This window comes from Peromyscus californicus, unplaced genomic scaffold (genome assembly GCF_007827085.1).
Source record: "Peromyscus californicus insignis strain IS unplaced genomic scaffold, ASM782708v3 Scaffold_16__1_contigs__length_79575227, whole genome shotgun sequence".
Taxonomy (NCBI): Eukaryota; Metazoa; Chordata; class Mammalia; order Rodentia; family Cricetidae; genus Peromyscus; species Peromyscus californicus.
Genome location: NW_026294458.1, coordinates 77,905,604 through 77,928,007, shown reverse-complemented (window position 1 = coordinate 77,928,007; position 22,404 = coordinate 77,905,604). Strand labels below are relative to the sequence as shown.

General features: G+C 46.6%; 1 protein-coding gene across 4 annotated transcripts in view; it reads left to right on the top strand.

The window, feature by feature from the left end:
- Dscam (DS cell adhesion molecule) overlaps positions 1 to 22,404 on the top strand; it is a 611,935-nt gene that overhangs the window by 466,320 nt on the left and 123,211 nt on the right. For 3 of the 4 annotated variants that reach the window (XM_052741323.1, XM_052741322.1, XM_052741324.1), the window contains 4 exons: positions 10,780 to 10,976; positions 12,956 to 13,052; positions 13,613 to 13,741; positions 20,046 to 20,213. In XM_052741323.1, the coding sequence (XP_052597283.1) occupies positions 10,780 to 10,976; positions 12,956 to 13,052; positions 13,613 to 13,741; positions 20,046 to 20,213 (591 nt within the window). The remainder of the gene's footprint in view (positions 1 to 10,779; positions 10,977 to 12,955; positions 13,053 to 13,612; positions 13,742 to 20,045; positions 20,214 to 22,404) is intronic. The other variant, XM_052741325.1, reaches the window with a different exon arrangement.

The window sequence follows — 22,404 nt, the reverse complement described above, 5'->3', positions numbered from 1 at the left end:
AAACCCCGAAGCATCACCAACACTGCAGATCAACACTTGGGCAGAATTTGCCCCTCCCCACCTTGAATGAGGAAGGGTGGGCGTGACTTCCTGTGGAGGACTGAGCTCCCAGCACCTCCTGAGCCTGCACTTTGCATGCTAGCTCACCCCAGCTGCCGCGTGTCCCCACAGATGCTTAGCCAAGGATCCTCTCATGAAACCTGTAAAGTCTGGGAAACCTGTGGAGCTGGAGGAGAAACTTCCACCCATGTTACCCAGCTCAAAAACTCCCCTAAGTAAGGAGTCTGTCTTCATGTGTTTATTACAAATACATGTGCAGAAAAATCACATGTTGTCGTGATTTTTGTATGAAATTTGGGGGAAGATTTTATGGTAATTCAAGTGAAAAGAATGTGGTGACGTCCTGCTGGCTTTCCAAGAGGACTCTGTATTGGTTTAAATATTAAGGCAACTCCGCATAATTAAAAGGCAGGTTTATTTTGTGGGGTAACTTACAAGTGAAGGGATAGGTAACAGGGTCTGGGAAAGGTGAAGCACAGTCCAGCGGTGTTCTCTGGAAAACTCTGCTCGGTCTACCTCCAGTGTCCAGGATCCAGGAACCAAGAGAACCGGCCCATCCGGATCTGGGGTCTTGAGGGGTCCTCTCTCGGCTCTGCTTTGTAGGCGTGATATTTACTGAAGCCTCAATGGAGGTGGTACTTCCAGGTTAAAGCTGGGACAGCTACCCACTACAGCTCTGAGAGCTGTTTTCAGAGAGACCACTGTGGGCTGACAGAGGCCGTGTATGTGTGAGAGCATGCCCGCTAGCAGCTGCCTAAGGGTGTACCAGGTCATGCACTCTTCCTGTGTGTCCACAGGTGCAGCCATGCTCGTGTGCATCTGCATGTGTGAGATGTGGTCCATGCTTGTGCTCACAGCTCCGTGTGGCTGTGCTGGAGGCCAAGAGCACAATTACTGTAAAAGGGAGAATAAGTGAGGAAGACACCTGAGGTCAACCTCTGACCTCTTCACGCAGGCTCACCCACACATGTGTTCATACACAAGCACACATACACACACAAATTGCACTATGGTTTCAAACCTGCACAGTCTCCCCAAAGCTACCACCTTCACATGGCTTTTGTCTTTCCTTTGAGTCTGCACTTGTATATGTAACTCATTTAAAACTTGTTTGTTGTAGAACAGCGAATGACAGGGTTGGGAAAGGAACCAGGACATAATCTCACCAGAGAAACAGCTGAGATCAACACACCTCAGGCTGGGGCTCCGGTGTCAGGTAGAGGGAGGCGTCGGCATCGTGGGGTCAGGGCACCACCTCGGCTGGTGAGTTGGAAGGAGCTGGTGTTCAGTTCCTTTGCTGGTCAGAGCCGGTCTCTGGCCTCTGTGACGGAGGAAGAAGAGACAGAGTCTGTCCTGCCTCACCGATGACACCCGGGGTCTCTTCACAAGGATTCACGTTTCTAGAAAGTTCCCAGGCGACGTTCAAGGCTGCTCTTCAGAGTTCTCTACAGAGCTGAGGTTTTAGACAAATGAGTCACACACGTGCGGGGAGAGGGGAAAGTTTGCACGCCAGCTCCAAGAGCCACGTAGTCTCACAAACATGAAGATGCTCACCAACCGTGACTGGAAATTCTCTTTCTACCTGAGGGCGACTCGTGAATAAAAAACTATGAACAGTGCTCGGGCTTGGCAATGGTCTGAAAACTGGGGTAGGGGATATTGCTAAGAAGATGAGCGCCCCCTGTAGGTGAAGTGCTCCCTGTAGGTGAAGTCCTCCCTATTGAAGTCCTCCCTGTAGATGAAGTCCTCCCCGTAGGTGACGTGATCACTGTAGGTGAAGTACTCCCTGTAGGTGAAGTCCTCCCCATTAAAGTCCTCCCCGTAGGTGAAGTCCTCCCTGTAGGTGAAGTGCTCCCCATAGGTGAAGTGTTCCCTGTAGGTGGAGTGCTCCCGGTAGGTGAAGTCCTCCCCGTAGGTAGGTAAAGTGCTCCCCGTAGGTAGAGTACTCCCCGTAGGTGAAGTCCTCCCCATTGAAATCCTCCCCATAGGTGAAGTGTTCCCTGTAGGTAGAGTGCTCCCGGTAGGTGGAGTGTTCCCCGTAGGTAGGTAAAGTGCTCCCCATAGGCAGAGTGCTCCCCATGCAAGCCTGAAGACTAGAGTTCAGATCCATGACATCCCCATATACATGGCAGTGAGTGTGGTATTCTGCCTGTGACCCAGCGTGTGGAGACCGGAGATCCCCAAACAAGCTGGTTAGCTACACTAGCCAAATGGGCAGTCTCCAAGTTCACTGAAGACTCTGCCTGAACACACAAGGTGGACACGAATTAATAAGACAGCTGACCTCAACCTCTGGCCTCCACATGCATGTGCACACATGTACACACACATACACATGAACCTACATATATGTGAACATGTACACACATGCACACAAATACCACCACCCCTAAAAAATGCACTGAAAATTCCCAGATAAACTATAGACTACTCGCCTCACACAAAGAAATACACATCAATAGAAAAACATTGTGCACTGTCTACTAACATATGTTATAGAAATACACACGTAACATAAAAAAAGTAAGGGACAGAAGAACGCGGGAGCGTGGTGCTATCTTACAAACAATTCAGAGCCAGGCAAGGCAGCACCGAGTTGTCATGAATTCACACACAGGTGTAAAGCCTCAGCTGTGTGCTTACAGCTCTCCCCTGGTGCTTGGCGGCCTCTAGGATCGGGCGAGTGGGCCTGATTCACTTTCTAAATCATAAAATTAGGAGCCATCAGCGCCCACTTTCTGGAGTCACCAACAAGACTAAAAGCTTGTACAATTCTGGGTGTGGACGTCTACTGTGTCATCGTGCGGGTGTGGTCAGTTGGTGAAGACGGTCAATGACAGAGATAAATGTCACCAACACAGCAGCGTCCCGGGAGCGTTGGTGAATGGCTAAAGAGGGAATTGACAGACTCCAAATGTGGTCAGAACGCTCCAAAGGGCGGCGTTTTCTGAGATTTAGACATTCTATGAAGTAGTCAACCCAGAGGCAGGAAGGCAGAGGACTTAGGGATTGTAGGTGGAGGAAGCCCCAAGACCCCCGAGGGAGGGAGGGAGGGAGGCTGCCTGTGCTCTGCTCCCCCGCCCAAGCCTCAGGCCAGGTGCTGGCAGCAGAGCAGTGAAGAATCGTGGTCTAGATCACCAGCCAGTGTTTTTAATGAGGATGTGGTTCCCCTTCTGTGTTTCTCCGTGACAAACAGCATCTCCACGTGAACCACCTGCTCTGAAGCCAGATCGCAGCCTGGGGCCCATGGATTCCCTGTGTCCATCCCCAGGCCACCTGGAAACGGCTGGCTCTGTTTCCATGGAAACTGCTTTCTGAAAACTGTCTCAGAATACTTGATGAGGGCAGAAGGAGCTGAGAGAAAATCCATTTCCAGGCTCGAGGAGGGTCAGCGGCAGCCTGACACCCATCTCTCTCCGGGTCCTGCAGTGGGCGGCCTAGGCACCCAGGTGACATTGTAGCAGACTTCTCTGCAGCCAGGGATGGAGGCCGTGCCCAAAATGGTGGCCACAGACATCCTGTAATCTGATCTTGGAGACATGAGCCACTACATCAGCCATAGCCTGTTGGTCACATGATCTGGTGGCTCTGGGGAATGTGGGAGGGAATGCCACAGAGTGTGAGTGCCAGGAGGGCCATTGTCTAGGAGATTGATCCAAGCATCACCCACGACCTTTTTCTAATCTTGTTTTGCATAAAAGCCATGGTCCATGACAACTTTTTTTTCCCACTTATTTTTTTACTATCACTTCAGCAGGAAATGCAAGTGTATTTACTAGTCTCTCATTTTCCTCTAATTACTAATGAGTTTTTCTATTGGGCAAAAACAGAGTATGTACATAACCAGACAGGAAAAAGAAATTATCAGGAGGAAATGACTTGCTGCATCTCCTTGTGAATAGGAGGAAAATACCGCTTTAATATCTCTTGGTTAATATTCATGCTTGTCATGCAAAATAAATCAAATTTCTTCCAATGGTGGACAAGAAGCAACTTCAGAGTGAATCTGGTATGAAGTCTAAGCATTCTGTGTCGTTGCCCTGACAGGTTTAATCATGTCAGCCAGTCTGGCAGTGCAGCCAGGAAGTGGGGATATTGTCCTTGCTAAAGCCAATCATCAAGTACGACCCACTCTAGCTCAGAAACATGGACCTGATTAATGGTTATAATCAAAGTAACTTCATTATGTAAGTACAATAACCCAGCCGAGAAGATATTTCAGTGTGGCTAAGAACTTATTAATTCCCGGCAGGAGGAACCGTTTTCTTTATAGGGATTAGAGCTGCCCAGTAGGCAGCCTCACTCGCTAAAACTTTTATGAACAGTAAGTATTTGGGCAGGAGGCATTTATGACCCTGTAGCAGTGATAATCAGGACCTGGGATTCCACAAGGCCTTTCTTCAGACACCCCGTAGCTGGTGCCTCCAACATAATCTCATTAATTGTCATCAGAGCCGAGGGAGCTATGGGTCTCTTTGTTCTCACAGATGAGGAAACGGGAGGAAGGCAGAGTGAGGCCCCAAACTAGGAAGCAGCAGCTTGCCCTTTGAGCAGCTGGAGGAAAAGCAGGCAAGGGACTTTCGTACATTTTCCTCACATAGTTCTTTCTGTAGGCTTTTAAAACAATAGTGTTTTGTCCACCGAGAATCATAGGAAATTGTTCACCAGCCCCCACGTGTTCATTGATAGAAAGTGTAGTCTAGGCTTCTGTTGAAATATTGTTTCTGTTTTTAAAAGAAGAAAATTCTGACATATAGAGTATATAGATAAACGTGAGGATGATACTATGCCCAGTAGAACAAGCTGGGCACTGCAGGAATCCATTAGTGTGAGGTCTCTCCAGTGGTGGAATTCGCACAGTTGCAAGTTCTAAGCATACAACATGTGTCAGTGTTAGCTCTTGTTGTGGTGAAGTTGTGACATGGAAATTTACTGGGAAAGATGCATCAGAAGAAGAAAAAGCTGGGCGTTGGTGGCACATGCCTTTCATCCTAACACTTGGGAGGCAAAGGCAGGTGAATTTGAGGCCAGCCTCATCTATAAAGGGAATTCCAGGGCAGCCAGAGTTGTTACACAGGGAAACCCTGTTTAAAAAAAGAAAAAAGAAAGGAGAGGGCAGGAAAAGGAACAGAGTCTGAGCTGTAGAAAGTCTAGGATATCATGGGGTGGAGCTGCATTGCCCAGGTTGTCCTCAGGATGTCATGCTGGGCATCAGCACATTTACCTGTTGAATCATCTCCCAGACCCTTGTGGAGCTAGGCTGAGGCTGTTAAGCCTTTATGGTGTGGGACCTGGTAGAAGGCCACTAGGACAGACCTTTGAAGGTTCAGCCATGTTGTCTACTTCTGTCTACGAACATGAGAACAACCTCTGCCACAAAGCTGCTGTCTGCCCTCCCCCACTGTGATGGACTGTCTGCCCCTCCCCCACTGTGATGGGCTGTCTGCCCCTCCCCTCCCCCACCGTGATGGGCTGTCTGCCCCTCCCCCACTGTGATGGACTGTCTGCCCCTCCCCCACTGTGATGGGCTGTCTGCCCCTCCCTCCCACACACAGATGGACTGTCTGCCCCTCCCCCCACTGTGATGGACTGTCTGCCCCTCCCCTCCCCCACTGTGATGGGCTGTCCGCCCCCCCCCCCCCCACACACACACACTATGATGGGCTGTCTTCCCATAGTAGTTTTCTTCTGCAGGATACTTTGGTCACAGATGAGACAAGTCGCTAATACACCCATTGAGAACATTTGATCCATCCACCTTTCTGGAGACAGTCAGGAATCAAGCACATCCACCCCACTCAGCGAACAATGCGGCATGAGGTGAAACCAGGCTCTCTGGTCACGTCTTTGGAGTGACTTGTACAAAAGGGTCCTGAGACAGTCGATCCCAGGACAAATCTTCCACCCCATGAACCTTGCCTTGACTGCTTGGGACACAGCAAGGCTCCCTCTGTTGCCACTTCCATCCTGTGTCTCGTCCCCTGTGTCTCGTCCGTGAGACCCTCACTGGTTCCTGCTCTCACTTCAGAGGCACTGAAATAGAATAGTAACAGTTACACACTTGACAAATGGTGGTTTCTGACGGATAATAACAAAAATAAATCATAAAATCCATGCGTGACCGTGGATCCTGCAATGAATCTGTAGTGGTTTTTTTGTTTGTTTGTTTTGTTTTTTTGACTGTCTGTTTGAAATTTTACCATGAAGAAATAAATTTGGGGATATAAAAAAATAAGGTTGAATAAACAGTTTCAAAATATATTCATGCTTTAGAAATGGTTCAGCCGTTAAGAGCACTGGCTAATTTTCCAGAGAACCTAGGTTCAATTCCCAGCACCTATATGGCAGCTCACAAATGTCTGTAACTCCAGTTCCAGGGGATTCAGTGCCCTCTTCTGTCCTCTATAGGCACCTAGCATGCATGTAACATAGAGACATACATGCAGGCAAAGCATCCATGTGCACAGAATTTTAAATATGCTTATGACTCAGAACATCTCTGTAGACTATTAGTCCAACACCCGCCCTGTCATCTTTTCCAAATGAATGGAGGGATTGTGACTTCCAAGGAGGTAAGACTTCCCACTTTCAAACATGGAAGATCCCAGATGATGCAGGTGGCTGGACACCCTGTGCCTGTGATGATCTGGTGGTTCTGAATGGGACCCATTCGGGTCACCCTCTTTTTGACACTTGATTTAGAAGCGTTGATAGCCACTCCTCTCTAACTGCCTCTTTCCTTCTTTGCAAGGTGGAGGGAATGAGTGGGGTTAACAAAGATGTGAAGCTTGTCCATTCTGAGGTTGGTCTAGTCTGCCAGCTGGAGAGTTGAATCGTTTAAAAGTCATTAAGTAGAGTGAGAAGTACTATCTCAAATACTATTTTCATAAGTGTCTTAATAATTAGCTGCTAAAGGGAGGGGGTGAAGAACAGTTTCTAGCATTTACCCATTTCAATGATACAAACACCCTCACCATTGTTCTGTGTCAAATTAAGGAGGTCACATCCCTGTCACTGTGCTGTGAGTCAAGCGGAGAGATGCCTGATGACTCTCTCTGGCCAGGGGCTGCAGCAACCCTGCATGGCTGAATCTTTAAGCTGCAAGAAAGTAGGTCAGAAGATGCTCCTAACACAACACAAGAATGCAGACTTGCTGAGAGTTAAGGAGCTGTGGGGTAGCACCATGGCTAATGAGTGGAGCTGAGGAACCAATTTCTCCTGATGTAAAACAACACCTGCCTTAATGAGTAATTTTGGCAGAAAGCACGTAGCACATAGCTTTGGCCAAAGCCATCCTGGGTCTGGATTTGCTCTGAGGCTAGCGATTTTCTCTCAGCCTCTCCTTGGTACCAATTCCTGTTAAATGACCCCATCCATTTGTGATGCTTCAGGAATCATGGCAGAGAGCGTAGCTGCACTGACATGCTGTCATCTCTCGGTGCCCAGGATTGTGACAAGTGAAAAGGTCGCCATGCCTTCAAACATCAGCATTGCAAAGAAGCCATAGTAAAGGCTCATTAAAACAAATGGATCCTTTTGACCATTCTAAGCAGGATAGGGAAACACAGGCTAACTCAGTGTTTCTGACTAAATGCTGGCTTCATTACCAGAATTAAAAGCCCCATCTTGATGGGACTCTCACCCAAAAGAGAAATATGACTAAAAATGAGGAGCATCTGTCAGAATAGTATCAATGAGTAAAATCCCAAGCTGTGTGGTTTGCTGAAACATGTCTCCCACATAGTGTGCAATAAAACTTGTTACAGCCTAAAAAAGGCAAATGCAGAGGTCTGCAAGACGGCTCAGCAGGTCAGGGAATTTGCTGCCAAGCCCAGTGACCTGGGTTCCTGGCATCCACATGGTGCAAGAAGAGAGCCAACTCTTGCCAGTTGTCCTCTGACCTCCACATGTGTGCCACGATGTGATACACACACACACACACACACACACACACACACACACACACACACACACACACATACACATACACACAATGTAATTTTTATATATAAAATGTAATGATATTTTTAAGGAACTGGTAAAAAGCATGCAAGTCCTCAAAGCAGCGCTTCAGTTTGTACAGAGCAGGTCTCCCTGCTCCTCCCTCACCAGTAGATTTTAAATTGTTGCATTCTGAGGTTCTCCAGCCTTCCCACTGCCCTGTGCCCCTACCCAACAAACCCCAAGGAAGACAGGAGCCCTGAACTCATACTGAACTCTTAATACTAACACTGGAAGAAACTCTTGGGCAATTCCTCATAGAAAAACCTCCATTTTTCATGTTCCCCTTTCCACTTTTTACAGATACTGTGTAGTGGGCAATTTTACCCATGGCTTTGAGACCCTTAAGACCATAAAGCATGGAAGATCTGTGCAAGGGAGTCATGTTAGGCAATGAAAAAATTAAAATTTCAAAATACCCCACAATGTGAACGAGCCTTGAGTCCATTATGCTTAAAGGACTTGGAAGGCTAGCATGAGAACAGATTCTGCATGGTCCCATTTATAAGACGTATCCAGAAAAGATGCAGAAGAGTGGAATTTGGTGCCAACAAGGTAGCTCAATGGCTTAGTGGATAAGGGCACTTGTGGCCAGGCATGATGACCTCAGTTCAACCCCAAGGACTCACATGGTAGATAAAGAGAGAATACACTGTCACAAGTTGTCAATGACCTCCATGCACACTGTAGCACACACATGCACACACAGAAAGAAAGAAAAGGAAGGAAGGAAGGAAGGAAGGAAGGAAAGGAAGGAAGGAAGGAAGGAAGGAAGGAAGGAAGGAAGGAAGGAAAAGAAGGAAGGAAGGAAGGAAAAGAAGGAAGGAAGGAAGGAAGGGAAGGGAAGGAAGGAAATATATAAAAGCTAATAAAAATTTTAAAGTAAAGTCAATTTTCCCTCAACCTTGGGGTATGCACAGTGAAGTTCCCGAATTAAACAGAAGGAATCTTTCTAGAATAATATAAATGCTAGTTAGAAATTGATGTGTGTGAGATCGTTAACTCTGTAGAATCCTTTTCAGACTGTATATTATGTATGTATTTATACATTGTATACAGTGTGTGTATACCTGTATGTGTAATTAGTATTGTATTCAAACAATATGTTTGTGCATTTGGTAACAGAAACACCCTTGTTGAGTAGCGCCAACCTCCCCTCAAATCCGTGTCCTGTAGAGAACTCAGGCTGTGGACTTGTGTGGAAACACTCACTGCAGATGTAACGTTGTTCACCCAGCAGGCTACACTGCAGCAGACCCTGGCCTTCACTAATTACCTCCGCAAAGTCCCCTTCCCACAGAAAGCCACACTATGAGGGTCCAAAAGTTCATGAATCTTAGAGGAACACAAATTCAAGTTTGACCCTAGAAACAAGGGGAGGGGTCTTTCTCCCTGCGACTGAAGAAATGGGGACATGTGGGGGACATGTGGATTTGTTTTTGATAGTTTTCAAAGATTCCCGGTCCCTTTGGAGACATTGTATTCCTTACCCCTGTTTTTAAATTCGCCTCTATCTATCTATTTATTTTGCCTAAATATTTCAAAATTTGCATCTGACCCTTCTATTATCTTGAGTTATTAGAGGCTGACTCTCAATCATACAGGTTGCTTTGTACTTGTGATAGAAGAGAGTTCATGGCCACCTTCACCTGACAGAAAGTCAACAGAACAGGTGGAAGGTCAAGTCCTTCCAGGGTGTGTTCTTGATTGCTTTTTGCTGAATTCCCCAAGCTTGTTACCAAAGGAAGGTCATCCCCATGTTAATTCTGTAGCATGCATTTACTGCGAATCTAGGCCAGGCTGTAGGAGTGACAGATTCTCAGAGGAGATAGCTTTTCTCTGCCTGTGGCACAAGGTTATTTGTATCCTTTGTCATTTGGGGTTTTTATTTGACTTTTTGTTTCTCATTTTCTCTAAAGGTGAAGGCTTTGAGGCACCTGAGTGAGGAAATCTGCCTCTTAACTCTCTGGATCTCTCAGATAACAGAAGCACCAATACCATATTGTTTGTAGCTTTCCAGGATCCATTTTGGTTCTGACCCGTATTTTCTATCTCACTTACTTGTAACTTTGGAATGGATTTCAGAGGATGTATTTTAAAAGAGGCTCCCAGAACTCCAGGTTGTTTGCATAGTTGGGAACAGAGCCTTATGCCACCCACTGCTAAGGTCAAAAACTACAGGTTAAGTTTCATTAGAAGAAAGGAAATGCAAATCTCATGAAGGAAGGTGGTCTTTTTTAAAAATTTTCCTCTTCAGTAGGCTGAGGATGAGCCTTTGTTATAAGTTATGGAAGGAGGGTAGGTTTGTGGTTTCTCAGGAAAGATTTAATAGCGATTTGCAAAGTTTGTCAGAGATGTGAGCCAAGAAGAGAGTGAGAAATAATTACCAGGACTGATGTAATTTCACAACTAGGGTTTCCTCCCCAGGGTTGAAGAACCATCATTTGCCTGTGTGCCCTGGTAACATAGGCTGTGCGCCCTGGTTCACATCTGACCCCAACAGGCTTGGAAAGGAACTGCAACCCCTTGAATGTGAACCATCAAGGCAATTTCTGCCCTGGGCCCATCACTTCTGTTGCTCCTCTTGGCCCTTGCTCAGCAGTTCCTTAGACAAATATTATTTCAAAGAATTGTCTCTTTGAGCATCGCCGAGCGTGATGGTAGGGGATCAAGGGCGCAGTTTTGCTGAGCAAGGCCTGTCTTCTTTGGTTTTTTTAGTTCCCGCTATGATAACCTCTTATCCCAACACTACCCTGGCCACTCAGGGTCAAAAGAAGGAGATGAGCTGCACAGCACATGGGGAGAAACCCATTATCGTCCGCTGGGAGAAGGAGGACAGGATCATTAACCCCGAAATGGCACGTTACCTGGTGTCCACCAAGGAGGTGGGAGAGGAGGTGATTTCTACTCTGCAGGTAAAAATACCAGATGTGACAGAAGGGGCAGGGGAGTTCTGGGACTGTTAGCCCTCTTACACAGTCATGCTCAGGGCTGTAATGACTTGTGAACATCCTGTTGGAATTTTCTCATGACACTCCATCCCTCTGCCTATCTACATGGACAAGGTCACTGAGTAACCTTCAGAAGTAGCATGTCACAGCCACTGTCCATGGAGAAATAATTAAGCACTGGAAGAAGTCTCTTTATGACTGTTGTCCTCAGAGGAGTGGAGTGTGTGTAATGTGCATGTTCAACCTTCTATAAAAAAACAGCATGAGTTTTGAGAAAAAAAAAAAAACCTTTTGAGAGCTAGAAAAATAGCTTAGCAGTTAATATCATGTACTGCTCTTCCAGAGGACCTGAGTTCATTTCCTAGCACCCACATCAGGCGGCTCACAACACCTGTAACTCCAGCTCTGGAGGATCCAATGCCTTCTTCTGGTCTCCATGGGCTCATGCACACATGCACACATGTCCCAACACATATACATGTAACTGAAAATAAAATAATTTTTAAAAAAGAAAAATATTTTGCTTCTTTGTAGAAAATCCAATGGAGAGAATATTCTGTCATTACTCTAGAATTACAAGAGCTAGGAGGAAGCATGCCTGTTCTCCAGCACCATGGGTGATTGATTGAACAATGCTTTTGTAATGAGGAAGGCTGGTACAGAAGCACACACATGAGGGAAGTTTAAAGCTATGTGCTTGGAACAGATAGTGGTTCTGTCCCCAGGGTGCAGTCCTTGAGCCTGTATGGCGCAGAACCCTGGTGAGGTCCTGAGGACTCTGGCAGTACAGCTGTGCCTTAGTTCCATAGACACGGATGTGAGGAGGCTGCAATCATTTATGTGGGCACTGTAGATTCTGCATGTAACACACATCCCCCACACACTTGAACCCACACTGTGTTGTTCAAAATAGCAAATGCAGTGGAGACTGCTGTACAGATCATTTAGGAAATCCTGATAAGAAATAGTGTGTTCGGGAAAGGTACAGCTGTGTCTGTGGGAACAGAGTGGTGGGTACAGAGGGCTGACGCATCCATGGATGTTTCTTATGCATGATTCTTTAAAATCACTGCACATGAGAAGAGAGAGAAGTGTGCGGAGTATATATGAGCCTGACGACAGCAGACCAACAAGACAGACAAACCTGTTTGCATGCTTGTAATTGCATGGAAGTGGTTTGCCCTCAGAGGGTATAAACATGTGTGTGCATTTGTATAAATGTATGCATTTCTGTGTTCCAGTGTTTATCAGTTTGTGTTGGTCTGTGGGTGAGTATGTCTCTGTCAGTGTGTCTGTGTGTGACCATGCATAGGTGCGGGCCAGTCTATGAGTGTTGGCATAGGTGTGTGAGCGTGTGTGTACATCTGTGAAAATGGATATGTGTGTGTACATCTATGTTTGCATCTAATATACATCTCTCAGTGTGTCTGTGTGGTTGTGATTGTGTGTGTATCTCTGTATGTCTGTGTGTGTGTCTGTCTGTGTGTATGTTCATCTGTGTGTGTCCATGTGTGTGAATGGGAAAGTATGTATATGAATGTCTCTGTGTATTATGTGTGGTGAGAATGTACATGTGTGTGTCCATGAATGTGTTGCTTGTGTCTGTGTATGTGTTCATGTGTGTTAGTGTGGATATGCTCATGTTTTGGGGTGTATCTGTGTGTGTGTCCATGTATGTGTGTGTGTCTGTGTTGTGTGTGTGTGTGTGTGTGTGTGTGTGTCCATGAATGTATGTGTATGTATCTCCAATGTTTATGTGTGTCTCTGTGGTGTGTGTGTGTGTGTGTGTGTGTGTGTGTGTGTGTGTGTCCATGTTTGTAAGTAGTAATGAGTGCTGGGGATGGCAGGAAGGGTGGAAGGCTATTTTCCCGCTGGAAGCCATGTCTGCTGATCTCCAGCTCAGGCTATTAACTAACTTGACCACTTTTCTGCTTTGGTCACAGATTTTGCCAACAGTGAGAGAAGACTCTGGCTTCTTCTCCTGCCATGCTATCAATTCTTACGGGGAGGACCGTGGAATAATTCAGCTCACAGTGCAAGGTAGGACGGACACAGCCAAAGGAGTTCAGGATCAGGTGGGCTGACCTCAGGAAGCTGTGCAGCCCCAGTCAGCTGGGAACACTTTGAATTCTCAGGAAAGCCTAGCTCTGTGAGAAACCGGTATAAATCTGGATTTTATCAGAGGGTGTGACTATGTCAGAGTGAACTCCTGGAATTCAGGGAGCGAAACCCTTTGGGGACCAGAGCAGGTGAGAGGGAGGCTCAGGCCAAGTTCAGACAAGCTTGGCCAGTGTACTAGCCTGTGGACTAGACGAGGAGGGTGAAATGGAAGTCCAGTGTCTGGGATGAATGTGCTGTGAGTCAATGCAGTGATACTTACACCCTGCAGGTCTGGCCTGGTGCCACACTGTCTGCAAACAGAATCTCTTGGGGAAGTGGGGCAATCCCTTCTATCAAATCAGAAAAAAAAAAAAAAAAAGTCTAGCAAGCGCTCTCAACCAGGCAGCGCCTGCAAGCTGTAGGCGACCCTCTCGCTGGAGTTTATGCCCAGGCTTGACTTTAACTAACCCCGGTCTTTGGTCTTTCTGTTGATGGCACAGAACCCCCAGACCCTCCCGAGATTGAGATCAAAGATGTCAAAGCTCGCACAATCACACTCAGGTGGACCATGGGGTTCGATGGCAACAGCCCCATCACAGGCTATGACATCGAATGCAAAAATAAATCAGGTAAGCTTTTCACTCCCCTCCTGACTTGTCTCCATCTCCACCCTCCTGCCTTCCTTGTTTCTTCATTGTGTGTCCACAGCTCCTCCACACACTCACAAACCTCAGAATGCTTTTTCCATTTGATCCATTCCTTGCATGAGTATATCCAGGTTACTCTCCATACTCACATTCAGCCCCTTCCTGAGTGACCTGGTTGGACCTCATGCTTGATCCCCACTGGTCTTGATAGGCATTCCTGCCACCACAGGCCTGCCCATGGGTGCCAAAAGAAATAGGCTCTGTCACAGTCTTTCCTTTACTTTCCACTGCTTTGGTTGGTGACTGCCCTAGAGTGCAAGCCTGGGTCTCCTATCCCAAGCTCCGGATCCACCATGCTGGTGTCTGCAGGATGAGGCATACAGCAAGTTTATGAAGAATGAGAAAGACTAATCTTCCTTCAAGTGATAGTGGCTTACCACAACCCCCTGGAAATGCCCTAGGGACAGGCCAGGGAGCACTCAGACAGTCCACAGCCAACACATAAAACTGACTTAGCTAGCAGCACCATGAAAGGTATTCTTACTGATCTTTTTCCCAAGGCCACTACAGGCCCATTTGGGAACTTACAGTCTCCCTGAAGACAGAATAACACCACTGTGGCCCCTAGCCAGAATTTTACTGTGTCTTATAGAAGATATGGGGCAGGAGAGAGATCTGCATGGGAAGGGTTAATGTACTTCTCAGAGGCACAAGAGCATTTTTCTTTTACTTCTAGGCTGATGTGTTGCTTCACATTGCCCCACCACGAGTGATTTAGTCTCTTTTGAGCTGAGATGTAGCAACAAATTCAACTCAAGACAGCTGGGAAAAGTAGGTCTAGAGGGCAGGATGTCTCACTCGCAGTGTGCCAGGGATAGAACCAGGAATAATTGTTAACAGAAATGAAGAATTAGGAGAAGAAGATTTGGAGACTCAAAGCAAGTGTCAAGTGTGGATCAACAGTTAAGGGTCTTGCCCAGGGTAACTGGTTTGGGGTGCACATAGGAAGAGGGGGTGGCTCAGCTCCCTAGTCTCAGAGTCACAATGTCCCTGGGGAAAGTGGTAGAGCAGTACCCAAGGCTCAGAGCTGTGACAAATCGGCTTTTCCCAGGGCCAATAGGAAAGAGGATGGCTTTAAAAAAGGGGTCAAATGGAGCACAGAAATAAGAGTCCTGAGTAGGTCTTGAAGAAAACAGTGGAGTGAGGCACAGACTTGCCTGGAAACAGGGGGTAGTGATGAGTGCCAGTGGAGATACACACAGGCATGGAGCCATTCAACAGGATCCAGATAGCAAGAGGAGCCCCACCTTCCCACAGGCTGAGCACCAGCTGCCTGTGTTCCTGGGACTAGAACATACAGCAGCCTCCCACTGCAGAGCAGGCCAGGTCTATGCTGCCTTCAGGGATGATCCCCATGCCAACAGCTGGTTCCCACCCAAACCAACAGTAGAGAGCATTAGGATACAGCTCATGCTGGCCCTCTGCTGGCCTGAGCTTTACCTTGCTATTCCTCTGTCTCCGTTCTGCTCATGAAGGAGGAGACCATTGCAGAGCACAATGCTGCCTCTGGCAGGAAGACCTAATTCCCTTAGACCACAGGGCCCTCATTCCTCCTTGGTGCTCCTGTTTCCTGGCAGGTCCTGTAACATACATCAAATGTGCACCTCTGTGTGTATTAACTGTCATATCCATTCATGCATGTCACTCCACTAGCCTGGAAGTTGGTTGGGCTCCCTCTGCCTGCTAGGTCTATTTCCACACTGCCCATTGTTATAAATACCTGATGGGCAGTGGATGTTAAATCGATATTTAATGAGTCTTTAAGACAGAAGTGCACTTAAAATGCTTCACTCATTTTCCAACACACGGTCATCCCGACAAGTGCAGCCTTTTATGTTGCTCAAACATGCATGAAAATAATTACAAGATGCAGGCCTACAAAAACTCATCTTGATGGGGTTAATTCACCACCTAAGAAATTTCAGTGCACACCCCTCTCAGTGCCCCACAAGTTTCTCAGAGTCGGGCTCTGCTTTCTTTTTTTCTTTAGCTCCCTAGCACTTGGTACATTGTCTAGTGTGACTATAGTGTGGAAGAAACATTCCTTGTGTTTAATTTACATTCTTCATCCTCAGAATAGGAAGCCCTGAAGGGAGGGAGAAACTGCTCTCTTAGTGAGTAGTGGCTACACTCAGTTCTGTAGACCATGTGTCTGTCAGCATCTTCGTGAGTTATGTCCTTCCTCGGTATCTTTTGGATGTGTAAACCTCATTATCATAATCTATAAGCAAATATAATTTCTAAGTAGCTGTCTCCTTAGAGTACCCTTGTGACCTGTCTCTGGCCAGGCCTTCACAGTGTCTCTGCACTCCAGGATTCCTGGTACACATTCTAGGCTCATAATAAATGTTCAATGAACCCTGGCTCCCCACTTATTTGTAGCAGTACCATCATCTGGCAAAGGAACTATCATCTACTTTTTGTAAATTTCCTACAAAAGCCACATTGCTCCAGTGTAGTAAAAGCCCTTCACATTCTTAGCAAAAAGGGTTCTTATCAGTTGCATCAGTCAAGGCTGGATCAATCCAGTCCAGGAAACATGAACTCACCAGCTCTGCAGTGCCCACTTTGCCCTGTCCAGTCAGGACTTTTAAAGGCTGTAGCCTGGGTTCACCCACACAGGGCTTCCTCAGCCCATACATCATCCCTTGGCCAAATGATCCTCCTTCCCACTTGAAGACAGATGTCCTTGGTTCTTTGTTCACCAAAATAATAATAATATTAAAGAGCCCCTGTCCATGCCTACCTCAGTGACCACCCACTCTGGAAACACCAAAGACAGGTATCACCAGGTGGTAAGCAAGCATAGGAGACAGATGTCTCCCTGCCCCATGTAGCTTCTGTATTGCCAGCAATTCTGTGGTGCCCTGATTGTTCCTTTCTTTTGGTTCTTGGGGAAACTACATCTCCTCTACATGGACACTCTGGCCTCTGTGACAGCCCCCCAACATTTGCTCATGTGGGTCCTCCCCTCTCACTGGACTATAGTGGTTACATCTGCTCCATTCTCTCATGTTGAGGGACCACAACCCTTTGTTTTCTTCCAAGCCTGTTCAGCTGGCCCCTTTCCTCTCTTTCCACCTCCAAAATTGTGGAGAACTTCAGCACGTTGGCCAGCGCCTAGCAAACCTGTGTGGTGGGCATCAGCACCCTGTCAGTCCTTGAGAATTAGGGCTCCCTGCATCCAAGCCCAAGAAACAGTATCCTTCGGGCAGATACTTGTTGTCTTCCAAGCCTCCTCCTCCTGCATTTCATCAGTACTGTGATTCCCAGTGGAGAAGACAGGACGGCGTTCCCCAGTGTCCCTGGGCCAGTGTCTTGGCTCTAGTCTTCCCCTGAGCTCTCTTCTGTTTTTCAAGCCTTTCATGCTCTTCTCTAGGAACCTGTGTTTATGTCTCCAGGTTCCAGCCACCCATGTTCATTCTGATTTTTAACCTTTAACCACATATCTTCAAGCCAAGACCACTGTTTTACTCTTGTCCCTGGCGACCGGTCATCCTCTGGGGTCAGGCACTTGACCTCCAAGCTGAAATGGTTCACAGAATTTATAAGCTTTCCAATCCTTCCTTGGATTATTTGGAGTCATGGAGTCAGCAGTGGATGTTGCACTTCTCTGCTCTCTTCTTCCACCAGCCAGTGGGGGCAAGGGGGAAGGGCGCTGCCACTTTCCAGTAGACACTTCTAGTACACGCTTGCTGAACCAGGCCACAGTCTGGCCCTGCACGCTCTCTGAGCTTTACTTCATGCAAACTCATAGAGTTACCTTCTTTTACATCTGACACCACTGTTTGTGCGTCATTCCTCCCCACCAGTAAGCCAAGACCTTGCAGGGACATTATGGTGGTGGAGCAGTCCTAAAGCAGGTGTCTGGTATTATCATCTCATAAGAGGTTTAGGAGAACATGTGAAGGTCAAGGGCAGCAGGAAAAGGATCTTGAGCTTGAGGTAACACAGCTGAAGTCAAATACCAGCCCCTAGTTATCACCATCTGTGTGTAGACTGGGTCCCTAGACCTTCACACTAAAAACCAAATCCTTAGTTTGGCAGGCTATCCTTAGAGTTCAACCAAATGAGACAGCTATTCCAAGCTCTATCAGCATGGCCCAGACAGTGAGGCATTTTACCACATGATCCATTGGCACAGTATCCTCGAGACTGAGGTTCAACAAGTATGCAAGCATAGACATCAGCAGGCCCCAAGGGGGCGGTTCCAGTGTGCCCACAAACTCAGAAGCCACAGGAACGGAGTCTGTGTTTACGAGGTGCCCAGCCCAGTGCCTAGATCGAAGAGTAGAGTTTAAGGTAAACTGAAACATAATTAGGAAGGATGTAGTGTAGTCCACGTCAATGCCCTTGGAGTACACAAACTGGAAAGCTGTGGCTGCAGACCCGAGGCCTAGGGTGCAAGCCGGAGTGGGGGGATATTTGGAGACAACTGCAGAAGCAAGCAATAGAATTTCTGTGGGGACATCATACAGGTCTCCTGGCCCAGTGTCTGGAGGGGGTGTGTTCTCTACAGGTAAAAAGCAGATTCTGAGTGGGAGGGGGAAGTTTCTGAGTCAAACTGAAAGGTTGTTTTGCAAGTAGACCACCTACAGGGACTTAGGCTGGGCCAAAGGAACCTATAGCTGGTGGCTGCTGAGTGTTCAGCAGGATGCATGGTCACCCCCTCCCTGCCTCGGTGTGTCATGGGACTTGGGAGGTAGGAGGAAGAAGCCCGCAGTGGATATTCACTTGCCTCTCCAGGCTCTCAGTCTCTTCCATGTCTCATATATATGGCTGCAGTAAACAAGTTGTGTCTTCATTGGTCCTTGCACTTCCAGAAATTTGCATATTATCTTGATACAACCTTGAACCATCCTAATGCCTGCTTATCCCCATGTTTCTTTGGAGCTTGAAATTCTAGTGGTTCCTCCCTGTATCAAAACATCTTCTGCAGGAGACATGGTTTCCTCTCTATGTGATAGGCTCATTGTTGAACATCATTTCATTGACATAAATTTCTTCCCCTCATTCATCTTCTATCAAATCCATCATTTAGTGCTTAGCCACATTTTCTCCATGTCAGAATCCTATCTCCAGTCTTCCAACTCAAAAGATGCCTGTACTTTGCACTTGGGTAGCGATGATTCATTTCTAGTATGTGTGATTTCCTAAGAAGAAAAATCCTTACAAGCAGTCTGAAGCTATGCATTTCTGTTTCTTCAAGTCTTAGTTTACCTTGGCACAAGGCAGCCCCTTTAAGTTCATCACTAATGTGACAAAGGAGTCAGTGTTCTGAAGACTCCATAAAAACCCTCAAGTGTGTTGAAGATCACAGGACAGGACCCAGTAATGGAGGATGGGTATACATCCTCCCCATCCATGGTCTCAGGGTGTCTTTTCTCCTACAACCAACACCTGCTAATGACTACCCACCCTCAGTCAACTGCCCAACTCTTCTGATATAAGAAACTTAGCTGACTTCATCATCCTCTACCAAAGCCCTAAAATCCTTCTGCTCAAACTGTCACATATTCCATGATATTTCTTCACAATAGGGAGGGGCTGACATTCAAAGTAACTGTTCCTGAGAAAGGATTCCTGCCACAAAAGACTTGGGATGAAGTGAGTTTTTAAAAATGAAAACTTATCAAGGTGTTTGCCTTGTGGGATTTACGCTAAGGTTGAACTAGCTTGTGTGGAATGATCTTAGTTTTATCACACTTGATTTGGGAAGAAAGGAGCAGATATAGTGAAGAGTTTTGCTGAGCTTTTGTACCTTTTAGAACTCGGGACCTGGAGGGGAGCAATGTGTGAAGGTGCACTGTAGAATAAGCTCGTGTGTATGTGTGTGTGTGTGTGTGTGTGTGTGTGTGTGTGTGTGTGTGTGTGTGTGTGGCCGAGGCTCCCATAGAACCAGCTTCCACCACTTGTGTTCCCCATCCTGCTCTTCCTCAGGCATATGTTCTGTGTTTGCTCAAAGTCCCTCCCTTTCCCAAGCTCACCTCAGTCCTTTACTCACTGGCATGGGTAATAAGTGTGTGACCCCACATACCCTCTGGTGACCAGCTCTGACAAAAAGCTGGAAACATTGTATTGAGATTTCACTTTGGGGGTATTTTTTTTCCTTCTTCCTTTCCTTTCCTTTTTCTTTTTTTTTTAAATTCCTGTTGTGAACTTTCAAAGGCAGAGTAAAAAAACTCACATCTCTATCTCTTCTTTTTTGAAAAACAAAACCCAAAAGACTCCTGGGATTCCGCTCAAAGAACCAAAGATGTTTCCCCTCAGCTGAACTCGGCCACCATCATTGACATCCATCCTTCCTCCACCTACAGCATCCGCATGTATGCCAAGAACCGGATCGGCAAGAGTGAGCCCAGCAACGAGATCACCATCACGGCGGATGAGGCAGGTAAGGTGGCACCGGTTAGAACCTGCCACCCAGCCATCCACTCTCGTGACTCAGAAGCTTAAATGTAGAATCATGCCTTTCCCGACTCCTGATGAAGTTCTTTGATGTGGACTACCCATGGCCCCATACCCAATAAAAATGCCCATGGCACCTTGCCCCAGCTTTGAGGTCATTCTTGCTATTCAGATAGTCAAGGTTCTTAATATAGAAATGTGAATGGAAAACATAGGCTAACCATGCTGAGGGACTCAAGGAGTCACGTTGTTGTACAATCCCTTGTTTTTGATGCCCTGGACCCAGGTTGATGGGAAAAGGCTAAGTGTATTCCCAAGACCCATGAGTTCAAGTGTGGGAGAAAGAAGCATTGCTTAAGTCAGAAACTCCATGAATGTGCCTGTGGGCAAGTGGAGAGTCACAGATTGCTTAATGATTGACATAATTGTTTTATTGTTCTTCTGCCATGATGAATTGTTTCTTATTGAATGTTGAAAATTCTGAAGATACATAGAAGCATTTTGAAATGGACAAAGCAACATCTACCATCCTGTCACCTAGCGCTAACACAGGACCATGTTGATAGAAGCTTATAGATCATTTTTGTGAAAAGTTTCATCACTCATAGGTATATCTAAGCATGCTTACCAGCATGCATACCCACATGTATGCACACACAGACATATATGTCTACTCCAGCCTGCCTGGATGGAGTTAACTAGTTAGCAGAAGACTGAAAACCTGGCCATGGCCAGTAGATGCTGACTGTGAGCCTATCCCATGGAGAAAGGGAGGAAGCCAATGCCTTTGGGCTCTGTTAGAGGGAAGCAATGTCTGTCTTTTTCCTCAGAAAGAGAGGAGTGACTGGTACTCACCCTACCTTTGCTTCTCCACTGTCAATCAAAGAGTTTCATAAGTTTGATCCAAGGTCAGACCATCATCCATCATCTTCCAGTGACCGTGATTCATCTAGAAGTTGATATCAACTGCCAGGCAGCTCGTTATTGACATCCCGCTGCCCACTCTGTATTCTGCATAGACATTGTGCTTGTATCTCTGAAATGCTTTTTTATGATTCATAGTGACATACCCCACCACATATTTAACAAACTGCACATGGTTGGATATGTCGGTCATTTCCAACTTTTCTTTAGTGTAAGCTCTGAAATAGTGAGCACTCTGTCAGCTTTCATTTGCCCCCTTTTCAAGATTACTTTCCCATGCTAAATTCAAAGAAGTGTGATTTTTCTGAACCAGCCCAGCCACAACATTGTGAGTCTTTCTTAGTGATCAGTATTACTCTCAAAGAAATAAGTTTGTGTATGTGGATGGTACAGTATCCTTTTCTCCCATCCAAGTACTAACCAGGTCTGACTCTGCTTAGCTTCCAAGATCAGTCAAGACTGGGTGTGTTCAAGGCCATAAACCAGGGCCTGTTTCTTAGTGCCATAAACCAGGGCCTGTTTCTTAGTGCAGGAAGACGTCCAATCTTGAAAATGGTTTTTAAGGGTGGGTACCAGGACGCCTTCGTGTTTGATCCTTGGACTCTGTCTTCGTGTCTTCTCATCTGTAAAATAGGCATACGTCTGGTGCCCTTTCCTCTTCATGCAGACATACCTGACCACTGGAAAACCAAATTCCAAGCTCTGGAAGTACTTTGATCTCCTCAGAAATAACTGAAAACTGAGTGTTGACGTGTATTTCAGTAAAAACAGAATCGTATTAAAATGTTTACCTACCCTGTCCCTAACTTCCTGGAGTTACAGTATACTGGCTATTCAAAGAATACGTTTCCCACATTCTTCAACCCGGAGCATAACTTTCAGCCACATGCTCGGTGTCCTCCTGTCCTCTGACCCCCTGTCTCTCCCTCTGTCCAGCAGCATCTCCTGCAGCTATTCCCCTGACGGCCATTACTAGACTGCTCTTGTTAAGACTGTGTCCTTTCCTCTTCACCTCCGCAGCAGCCTCTGGTTGCCATGGCAGCATTTCTCCCTGCATCCAGGAGGCCAGGTGAACAGCTCTGTATGCCCATGTCTTTGCAGACAGAAACAGAGTCTGTGCCCTTTGGCTCCCTGACTAGGCTCTTGGATGTGACCTAGTTGCTGACTTGGGCAGCCCCACTTGGAATCTGATTTGACATTCAGATGAGCAAGAAAGAGAACAGACGAGCAGCTAGGCTTTGTCTTGGGGTAGG